At 32.5% G+C, this 11,807-nt stretch overlaps 1 protein-coding gene across 2 annotated transcripts in view; it reads right to left on the reverse strand.

The window, feature by feature from the left end:
* Window positions 1-8,856, reverse strand: part of LOC137829461 (uncharacterized) — a 44,326-nt gene extending 35,470 nt beyond the window's left edge. For both annotated transcript variants that reach the window (XR_011084017.1, XM_068636266.1), the window contains exons 1-11: window positions 8,460-8,856; window positions 8,175-8,270; window positions 7,910-8,091; window positions 6,688-6,955; window positions 6,539-6,606; window positions 6,348-6,417; window positions 5,896-6,261; window positions 4,509-4,588; window positions 4,352-4,403; window positions 2,622-2,775; window positions 2,392-2,479 (exon numbers count right to left, since the gene is read on the reverse strand). Coding sequence is in view for 1 of the 2 variants with exons in the window: in XM_068636266.1 (XP_068492367.1) it covers window positions 2,392-2,479; window positions 2,622-2,775; window positions 4,352-4,403; window positions 4,509-4,588; window positions 5,896-6,261; window positions 6,348-6,417; window positions 6,539-6,606; window positions 6,688-6,955; window positions 7,910-8,091; window positions 8,175-8,270; window positions 8,460-8,651 (1,616 nt within the window). In the remaining variant the exon portion in view is untranslated. The remainder of the gene's footprint in view (window positions 1-2,391; window positions 2,480-2,621; window positions 2,776-4,351; window positions 4,404-4,508; window positions 4,589-5,895; window positions 6,262-6,347; window positions 6,418-6,538; window positions 6,607-6,687; window positions 6,956-7,909; window positions 8,092-8,174; window positions 8,271-8,459) is intronic.
* Window positions 8,857-11,807: the final 2,951 nt, after the last annotated feature.

The following is an 11,807-nucleotide window of genomic DNA, read 5'->3' on the forward strand; positions in this document are numbered from 1 at the left end:
AATACAAACCTTATCATAGAAGTCGGTTTTGTAAAGTTGAGTTAACCTTAATATCCACTTCTTAAGACTTGCCTTTCACTTCAAGATGCTAATTTTGTGTAACAAGTCTCACTTGTTCCCTTTGTTGAACCATTGTATTTTCTCCCTCGTGAGTCTCCAAGTCAAATCTCTTCTCAAAGGTCAACAACCATCAACTCCCCTAATCAATTAACTCTAAACACACGGTTCTAATTCCATGTTCCCTTGTGAGTCCTCTTCTTCACGTCCTTCACTGCCATCTACATATCCCATTAGCTCCTGATGATGAAGATCCTAGTTGGCCCATTGCTCTTTGAATAGGTACTCACTCTACCTTAAATCCTCTTCATATTTCCAATGTTCTAAGCTATCATCATCTATGTTCTTATTTCTTTTCCTTCATCTCATATATGTCCTTTATTATTGTTCCAAAAAATATACATGAAGCACTTGATCATCCTAATTGGCAACAAGCCATGAGTGTTCAAATGCAGACTCTAGACCAAAATCAAACATGGGACTTGTTCCTCTTCCACCTGACAATATGAGAATTGGTTGCAAACAGGTTTATGCTATTAAAGTCGGTCCAAATGATATGATTGACTGCATTAATGCTTTGTTTGGATTAAAATCAAGGTAGTAAAGGAACGAGAAGAGAAAGAGAAAAGTAAGGTTGGACTGAGGGAAGGTAGAAGAAAATGAGTGGAAAATGTGTGGTCAAACTAATTGATGTACCATAGTAAACTTTTTAGTATATGTTTAAGAAGTATATTTTAAAAAATAATTTGATGTCTAAATTAACTTTAAAAATACAAGTTAAAGTTTAAACAAATTTTAAACTGAAGCAAAAAATATTATAAAATAAATTAATTTAAAAAATATTAAAATTTTATTTGTTATTATTTAAATATTTTAATTTAATTATTTCTGATAAAAGTATAAAATATAACTACTGATAAAATACTAAAGTAACTTATTTTATCTGTTATTTTAATATTTTCATTTTAATTATTTACTTCTATAATATAAGAATATATTAATAAAATATATGTCACTAATATAATTTTTAAAAATGTTACTCATTTATAATTTAAAACATAAATAATGATAAAATATTTACTAACATAATCAATTATTTGAGTTTATTTAATTGATTATGTTAATAAATATTTTATTATTATTTACACACAATTGGTTCGACAAAGAGAAGGTTTATTATTATTGTATATACTTTCTTCACAAATATTCTAATTTTATGGAAAAAAAAGTTTATCACCATTTCCTACTTCATTTTTTGACACTTTCTTTGCTTATTTGTCTCTATAAAGAGTAAATTGTCAAATTCAAACACACTTTAAAACAAGACTAGTTGCCAAAGGGTACATAGATATATGGTCTCAACTATGGTGACACATTTCCACAGTTTCCCAAAATTTACCACTTCTAGACTTTTCTCTGTCATGGCCACTATTCGCCATTGGCCTCTCCATCAATTGGATGTCAAGAATGTATTCCTTAATGGAGATCTAAAGAATAAAACTTACATGAAACGAACTCCTGGGTTTGTTGTCCAAGGAGAGTGTGGGTTAGTGTGTAAATTGTGTTGATCATTTGGGCTAAAACATAGTGAAGCAGATCATTTGATTTTTTATTGGCATATATCTGGAGATAAATGTATACATAATTGTGTATATTGATGATATAATTACCACAGTGAATGACACCACTAAAATTTCCTATTTAAAGAAACATTTATGCAATCACTTCCTATCGGAAGATCTTGGATGACTTAAATACTTTTGAAGTATTGGCGTAGCTCAATCAAATGAAGGTACTTTAAATCCATAAAGAAAATATGTCTGAGACATCCTACAAGAAATAGGTAAGATTGATTGTAGACATGTTGTGTGGATAGTCTTGAAGATTTTGATTAAGTCCTGGAGAGGACCTCCAATTCAATTTATATGTTCCAAGCTTGGTACATACAATCTACATATGCTCAAGCTTGAGGGAGTGTCAAACTTCAGTAACTTTCTTAGAATAAGTTAACTTATGCATAGTTTCCTACCTGATCTGTATTGTAGGATTAATCATTGCTTTTTTATATCTTTGATGGAAGAAACTCCTACATATGAATGAATGAGCTAAGAGATACAATCTTAAGCATTTTTCCATACTTCTATCTCAAGTCCCCCTTTACAATTATCTAACAAGATCTTTTACATCTCCAATCATGAAATCATAAGAGAAACAATAACCAAAACAGAAAGAATATTATAAAAATTTGTAAGAGTAGAAGAAAAGGAAAAATGTATCATTACAATTACAACTAAATTGAACAAATAGAATAGTATGAGAACCAAAGAAACATACGGTGTAGATGATATCAAAAGCTTGATAATCCTAAATAACAAAGCCAACAATTTTGTATGAGCTTCATGCTCTATTAGGTAAAGAAGACCTACATCAATGGAAAAGAGACAAAAAGTGCAAAATTAAGCAAAATATGAAAATAAATAATGAAGAGCCGAGAAAAGAATCAAAAGCACATATGTCTTTAGACCACAATCTATTCAATAAGATATTGCAAATGTTATAGATACCTCTATGAAGTTCAAGTAAAACCGTGCCAAGGGAGCTTGAAAGTGCCATAAAAGATCCAAGTTTGTTAGATTCCTTATATTCTGCTACTTGCAGGAAAATGGAAGAGAGACCATCCATCATGGTCACTAGCGTGGCTGCAGATGCCATACGTGCCTGAGTAACATAAACAACCTTTTCTTAGACAGGAAATCAAGAACTCAATAAAACCACAACACACAACCATGGGAGGTCAGGGGGATAGTTGAGCATTATGTAAAGGATTAAACTAATTAGTTGCATGCATATGAAAGGAGATGCACATGGAAGTTGAAAAAAGAACAAAATTGCACACTCCACAAAGCATGCCAAAAGAAAGTTTGTTAGAATAGAGTTAAGTGAATGCCAAAAAAATGAGACAGCTACCATATGATGGATGGAGAAGTAAATTCCAATATCATACCAGAATTTAGGAAAAAGATTGAGGTTGAGTTCTCATCTCATATCAATATTGGGATGAAACCTTGACTATGTTAGAATAGGTTCAAAATAGGCTGAGTAAGCTTTATTCAAAAGCTCTTTTGGATAGTACCTATTTGTACTTATAATTACTTGTCTTCTACTTTTTCCTTTCACATCATTGTATCACAAATCTATTGTAAATAAATGAGCACCTAAGGGAAACCTTTGCAAGCTCTCAAAAATATATTGTTCTCACTTTCTTTATTCTCTCAAGTTGGTATTGGAGCGAGTCGATCCCACTCTTCTTATCCTTGTCTTATCTGGGTATGTTGTCCAACGACCACCTTATCTAGATTGTCTCCCCAAGCAACAACCAAACCCATTGATACCATCATTAGAAACGTCCACACCTTGCCTCTTGTTGCAACCCAGGTGCGTGAAACTCACGAGTTGCCTTACTGCCACCAGAACAACTCCATGTCTCCATCGTGGGGCTTGCCAAACTTTTGTACCCCTATGTGCTCACTTTCCAATCTTGGTTGAAGGGAAAATATAAATATAAAGTTGTTTCTCAAATTTCCATTTCTCCTTTAAACATAAAATTTGTTATAATTGAATTGTACTGTAACCATTGATGTCAATTTTTTTGTTATACAATAAAGTGGTACAGGTTGACTAATTGACTAAGGATATGAATCAAAAAGCCTATACTACTTAAGAACTAGCTCATTTGTGTCTTCTTTTTTCATCTCCATCTCCAAAACATTTACATAAACGCTTAGGTCATCCTCACTTGTTAAAATTAAAGATGGTCCTTGAACTTAGAGCTCTTCAAGTTTAAAATGTGAATCATATCAACTAGGAAAACATGTTCTTCATTTTTTAGACATTTTAAATCTATGTCTAACTTTGTTTTTCTATCATCCATTTTTATATTTGGGGACCAAGTCATGTCTCATCTTTAGGTTTTAGATATTTTGTTACTTTCATTTATGAGTATTCTAGATGTACTTAGGTTTATCTAATGAAAGACCGTTATATAAATAGTAGTGTTTTCATTTCATTTCTCATCTCTGAATTCACAGTCCCTATCAGTTGGTAAGGAGCAAGGCGCCCTGTTTTTTGTTCTAATTCCGAGTTCTAGTCAAAATAAATACAACTAACAAGCCAGAATAACATCATAGGATATGTCTAAAACGTCTAAAATATTATATCAAAATATGTGACAATTAAAATTCAAATAGAAATATAGAACAAGACAGCACATAGGTATCAAGATCATTGTCATTACCTTTAAACAAGGATCAAACAGCAAGCATGTCATTAAAGTTGCATCATGCATCCTATGAAAATACAAATTAAAAAATTACACAGTTAGAAAAAAACATCAAATGGAGAGAGATTAAAGTTTGATTGAATTCATAAAAAAAGGAATGGTTAGCTCATACCTTGCTTGTAGTGCATCACTAGTTGGCAAAAGCAATGACCATTGCATGGATAAAGATTTAGAATCAGCTTGACAAAGATCCTTCCCATCCCAACATATAAAAAAATAATAAGAAAAAGAACAATCAATCACAACAAAGTTAGCAAAGCTTATATGTCATAGATGATGTTATCCAGGAAGTTAAACAATAAAGACAAAAAATCATATATTTATCTCCTTTTGGGTTATTAGAGCAAGAAAGGGTAGCAAAAACTCAGTTTGGAAAAGGTTTTTCTTCCCAATGAAAATGTCTGGAAAATTAAGGAACTAGAAATCGGTTCTCTTACCTTTGAAACCGTAAAAGAAACCATTACCGGGTGCTCTCAAAAGTTATTCTAATTTTTTATATTAAATAATGGTAGTGTTAAAGTGTCCATTTGTTATTTGGCATCCCACTTATGTCGGCACCCCAAAATAACAACAATCATTTGCAGCACCCCGAGTACCATAAGCAAGTGGGAGGACTAGGCCAAAACCCACTAAGAAAACAAATAATGTGTAAGATAAAATCTATGATTCTAGTTGCTTTAATTCTTTCAATTTTTAAAGATTGGTTTCTAAAAAGACATTAGACGAAGTCACCAAAGGAGATCTCAAATAAAATACTTGAATTGTGTAAGAAAAAAGAAATAATAACTATCAAGCCATTAATGTGTAAGATAAAATCTATGATTCTAGTTGCTTTAATTCTTTCAATTTTTAAACTGATTGGTTTCTAAAAAGACATTAGACGAAGTCCCCAAAGGAGATCTCAAATAAAATACTTGAATTGTGTAAGAAAAAAGAAACAAAATTTGGTAGCAAGATCCAATGTTGGAGTACAACAGGGCAATGACAAAAGGGCTATGTGAACTACTATGGCTGAAAATCATCTTGGAAGACTTAAGAATAAAGCAGGATGAACTAATGAGACTTTACTGTGATAACAAACATGTTATTAGCATAGTCCATAATCCAGTGCAACATGATAGAACCAAACACATTAAAATTGATCGGCATTTTATCAAAGAAAAATTAGACAGTGGTCAAATCTTCAGTCCATTTTAGATGTCTCCTCTCAAGACAACCTTGCAAACCTTCTAATGAAGGGGCTGAATAGCAACAATTTTGACAGGATTGTTTCCAAGGTAGGAATGGAAAATACATATTCAGCAGTCATATCTTATTACTTCCATAGCAACAACAATGTGATAATGGGGAAGTTGATGACCAAATGGTAAAGTTAATGGTTCTAATTCCTTCAAAACTACATCATCACCAACTCGTTACTCACTTATTCTAGACTTTTGACAATTTAAATTTCAAGCAAATCTCAAATAAGAAATTATGAGACAGTTTTGAAAATTTACCTGTATGCAAGTTATGGCAGCTACTCTAACCCTAGAACTCTGCACTCTGCCACTATCATTAGCTGATCCATCTCCATCACTAAACTCTGAATCTGAAGACGTAACATTAATAGTAGAAGACTCGCTATCTGACATATATTGGGAATGCCTAACACTACCGTGTTTTACATTCAAGCAGTCCCTTTTGCGCAAGTGTGGTGGCCTATATGTACCATGATCTGATTTTTTTAGTAGTTCCCTGCTTGCCTTGGGACTCATACTATTAAGCTCCTTCTCCTTGTGACCAACAAGTAAAGAAGTACCTAGTGTTCTACCAGAAAGGCCATAAACTAAGAACATTCGCAGAACAGCAACAAAAACTGACACCTAGAGGAAAAATAAAACAAGTCACAGTGATTAGGGTGTAACATATTTCTTTATTCTTTTATTAAAATAAAAATGTCTTAACTTACATGATCTAAAACTGCACATTTTGGATCAATAAGGATCAGATGTAGACAGCACAGAAAAGATTCATAAAACCTACAGAAAAGATGCATGTGACTTGTAGCAAAATATACAAATGATGACATATGGCCAAAGTATGAACCACGCATGAGTTTCATCATTGACTTCTAATAAGTTCCTACAACACACAGGTTACCTGGACATAACACTATCTTCCACAACAGGGGATTTTAATGCCAAGACATCCATTGTTTTCCTGAACACCTGTTTCAAAAGAGACTTTCAAACAAATTTCTACAACTAATATAGTTTTACAAAAAAAAGAAATGCAAAATTATCATATACCTCAAGAATTGATCTCCAAATGTCAACAGGCAAGGATGACCCAGCTCTTGAGATTGCTTCACTGAGCATCTCAAAAGCCACTGTCTGTAATTCACTGGAACTTCTTTCAATAGAAAATCTCATATTAATTCTAGTAGATTTTTCTTTACAAATTGAATGAGGCATCCAAAATGACACACCATGAGAGCAAATGATAACGTCAAGTAAAAATTTAACCAGCATAACATCTTCAGATTGCAACCATCTTCGATGAGATATAATAATAAATCTGGAGAGTTAGCAGATTTTGAAGTGTCAATTAAAAGTATCATTTACTAAAGCAAAAAAGTTGAGAGTACTAACAGTAAAAGCAGCAAAATAACGAAACATGTTAATAGTATAAACACAAATTTTGGAACAACATTTAGCCATTTAAAGCAATAGAGATCAACATATGTTATTAAAAAAACACAATTTTATCATTCATATTTAAAAACATAAAATGACAGAACGCGTTAAAATACATACACCAGAAACTTGGAAAACTGCAAACTACAGAAGCATATTCATAGGATTTAAAATATATTATGAATTGATACATTATCACTTTGAAAAAACCTTAAAGAAAATAAAATCCCACGCGAAGTTCTAGAGACTAGCACAAGGCACCTCCAAACCCTTGGGGTGTAGAGCTAAACCCCATTCAAGGATGGTACCCTGGCTACAAGGTGGTTCCAGTAGGGAATTTGAACCATATACTAAAAAGCAAAGTCTGTGCACTCAAGAACTTAGGTTGTCAGCATAGCCCAGGTTCACAACTAGCAATTAATAAATAATAATATCCTATTAGGATAAATAAAAGAAATAAAGCACAATAACCACAATCCACAGTTTATGTAAACTAAAATGTAGAAAACAAAACTTACTACTATCATTTTAAATAATAGAATACATAATTCAACATTGGTGAAGAGAAAAAGAAAAGTCACGTTTTATCTTTATCAAATATAATAGAAAAGCAAAAAGGTATCGGATAAAAATAATAAAATACATAATCTCAAGATTTTCAAATAGGTAGGTAAAAATTAGAGAAGAGACGGTATTAATCAGAAAACATGTTGTGTCTACTATGCTTTTCAAGTAAAAGCATTACTACAGCCTAACAATTCCAAAAGTAGACGTATGTAAAGTGCCTAGGCAATATTACATCATGCATCAATTCCTTTTCAGAGAACAAGCGAACCTGACAGCCTGTAAGCACTCAATGGCAGGAATTATTGTAGTAGTACTGCAAATTCCACTTATATCGCCATTGGTAGCAACGTTTCTAAGAAAAAGATTCAGCATCTTCCCGAAACAATTAAGCACACTACTATAAGAGGAGAAATTTAAATCGAACGAGACACATCGACATATATCATGAATCTGCGATAAGAGCACGAGCAACAAAATCACATAAAAAACGTCAACAGTGCCAAGGTTTATACAAGGCCAAGGAAAACACATACCAGGCGTGATGTCTGTGCATAAATACGAGTACAATCTTCTTCATCTGAAGAAGTTGCAGCAACCAATTCCATCATAAACAAAATGTCCGACAAAACCTTGGAGAAAAAAAATTAAACAACAAAGTCAGAAGAGAGCCAACAATTTAAAGCATGTTTTCAAAACCAAAAAAAGCACGCCTATAATGTGGAAAAACTAGAAAGCTAGAACTACTTTCCGTCATGAGTTTCCAAACACGCTCTAAATTCTCGCAAGCATTTACGTAAAAGTGAAGACGCAGAAGATACCTCGTGAGAGGGAAGTTCAACCGCGGCCGAAACCAAAGGTTTTGAGTGGGAGAGAATGAGATTGTCGAGCAATTGCACATTGGAATTGCGAGAAGGAATGGTTAGGGTTTCATCCCTCAGTGTTAAAAACGCAGTTCTCCACGACCTAACCAACGACGTCGGTGCCGCTGCGCCAAATCCCGTTCCCGCCATGGAAGAAATGGCGATCAACGAATAGCGTTTTCAAGTTTTTACTCAATCATCACTTCTGACTTAGGTGGAAATCGATTCAACGAACACCTGCGACTGTTGTGAAGATTTAGACAGAAATGGCAGTGGAAAGAGGAGCACACAGTAACACCAAAGTCTTGCCAGCTTCCGATTATTGGCCTCCGGTTTGATCAAGATTTGTAAAAATAATTTTTATTTCTTTTATATATATCAAAATAATTAAATACCTTCTTTTTAAGTTATATAATTTTTTTCTGACTACTTTCACAAAACTATATTATTTTTCTTTTTCTAATTACTTACTAATAAAAATAATAAAACTATTAAATTATAAAAAATATGTATGTTTTAGTATAATAAAGATATATTTTTAGCGAATATTTCAAATGTTCAATTTTAAAAACAAATCATTTCTAAACTTAATAAATAAGGGCAGTTTCTTCTCGCACCCTACATTTTCCTTCCTGCACCCCACAGTTTTATATATTCCGAAACTGACCCTCACAATTTTGGGATCTGAGAGTGTGCTACGAATTCATCAATCCGGAAGTGAATCATGTTGCATTCTGGATGAGGGTGTTCTGGAAGCAAATTTTGTATAAATTATTGATTTCTGGATTGTTGAATCCGAAAGCCTAATTTTTATTACGAATTGGGGATTGGTTGATCTGGAATGATTTGTTTCAATTATGGATTTCTGAATCCGAAATGCATATTTTGAATTACGGATTGGCGGATCCAGAATGGTTTTTTCAATTATGGATGTTTTGCATTTTTTTATTTTGGATTAATACTATCATTCATGTACTTCTGGAAGCATCAATCTGGGAGATTACTAGATGCGTCAATCCAAAAATTTACCGGAAGCGTCAATCTAAAAATTTACTGGATTTCATAATCCGAAATAAAAAAAATGTATAGTTTATATGGGACAATTTTGTCTTTGCGTAACCTTAGTTTATATGGGACAATTTTGTCTTTGCGTAACCTTGTGGGGGTACAGAAAAAAAAAATGTAGAGATGCAGGAAGAAACTGCCATAAATAAGTAGCGAGCTTCAAATTTATTTCGGGTGCAGTTAAAACACTAGTACACTACATACACGAATTTCTCTTTCTTTTTCTATTTTGAAATTATAGTACAAAATGAATGAGGACACTGATATAAAAGATAAATATATATATATATAGTGAAATGAAAAAGTGGAAAAGAAATAACAAACAATAATATATATATACTGTACCGGGACGGCCGACCGGTCTATTGACCCGGTCAACCCATGCGTCAAAACCATACTTTAAGGCATGAGGTCGACCACGTGTCATGTGTGGCCGACCGACATAAGGTGCTCAAGTCAAACCGTTGACCCAATTAGCAAAGGTCAACCTACGGTTAGGGAACGACCTAATCCAACCCTAATCGCTAAACAACCCCCTAATCCGGCCCAACAGCGAGGGCCCATCAAGGTAATATAAATATCACGCATTCCAAGGAAGAAGGTACGTCATTATCTACAGTATTCTAACCAGCCAAATACGATACCCCACTGACTTGAGCGTTGGAGTGTCATCTGCAGGTACCCCACCCACTCGAGGAATCATTCAGCGTGAAGGACCGAAAGAGAAAGTGAAGCACGACCGACCGGATGACATCCGAAGACAATAGTTCTCCCAGTCCCTAACCTAGTTCGAGAACATATACATATTTTTAAAATTATAAAAAGATATAACAAAAAATATTAAAACATTCCTTATTTTATTAGCTATTTCTTCTTACATTTCCATAGTTTTTTCGTATACCTCTATGGGATCTGAAATGTCAAAATTATCTTTTACAATTTTGTGAAAAAAAATAATTGAATTGAGTGATTGAAAAGTTTAAATGATACAATTCGGAAATTAATAAATTTGAGTGTTGTATTAATCCAGAATTATTTATTTTTAAAGTTGTTTATCAATCTATATTGTACCAATGAAAATGTATTTTTATATTGTATAATTCAAGTGTTTTAGATTACATAAGTTGTATTATTTTTTATTTCTGAATTGGTTAATTTAGAATTAGTTTTGTGAGTTCCAATTTGTTTTACATTGAAGTTTTGATCCCGAACTTGTTTTAATACATTAGTGAAATAAAGTTTTGATCCCAAACTTATTCTATAATCGAGAACTAGTGAAAATCATACCAAATGATTCCAAATCTGAGATAAAAATATCAATTATTTTATTGTGTATTTACTGGTAAATTTATCAAAAAGGTAGAATTCCTGGGTATTAGAGGTTTCTCTACATGCTATACAATGGGAATAGCTTCAAGTTTATCTTTTAATAAATAAAAAATAATTTTTATTTAATAAATTAAGTAATTTAACGAGTTCTATCTACACCAAAATAACTAAAATACTTCTTTACTATTATACAATATGATTTTAGAGAAAAAAATAAGAAAGAAGGAGAGAAAAAGAGAATAAAGTATTTTGATAGATTTCTTCACATTATAAAATGTAATAGTAAGAGAATCAAAAAGTAATTAAGGTCAATTAATAATCATAATGAAATGTATAACATCATAAAAAACATTTAAAACATCATAAAAATCATTCGTAACAACAAAAAATCATTCATAATGGCATAAAAATATAACACTCTTCCTTGTATGTCTATTTATTGAAAGATGTGTCTTGTTAAAACTTTAAACCTTATACCCACTAAAGAAGAAAGAGTACTCAAACCTGAGGAGGAGTATATCAACATGAAATAGACTCACACTTTAGGGGGAGACATTAGGAATCCAAGTGAGTTTAAGTTTCATATTGAGTAAAAATAAGAAAGTTGAGCAACATACAAGGAAGAAGACCTATAAACTCATTGTCTTAAGGTTTCAGATAGAAGGCGATGTCTTAATCTCTTGTATGGGTTGAATCATTAGTGTCGAATAACCCTCGTGAATTTCCCTTTTAAAGACCCAACAATGGAGCAACAACTGAAGAAAATGCTAGTGTTGTGTATGTTGAACAATGCATAAGCCTTGATTTTAGGTACCCATGTGGAAAAGGCTATAAGGTTATCTTCTTTGAAAATAATTATTATTCCAAGTTGGTTTAGAAGAATAAGTATTGTGTTTGAATCCTTTTAGTTGG

The sequence above is a fragment of the Phaseolus vulgaris genome, chromosome 11 (assembly GCF_000499845.2).
Source record: "Phaseolus vulgaris cultivar G19833 chromosome 11, P. vulgaris v2.0, whole genome shotgun sequence".
In the NCBI taxonomy this organism is placed as follows: domain Eukaryota; kingdom Viridiplantae; phylum Streptophyta; class Magnoliopsida; order Fabales; family Fabaceae; genus Phaseolus; species Phaseolus vulgaris.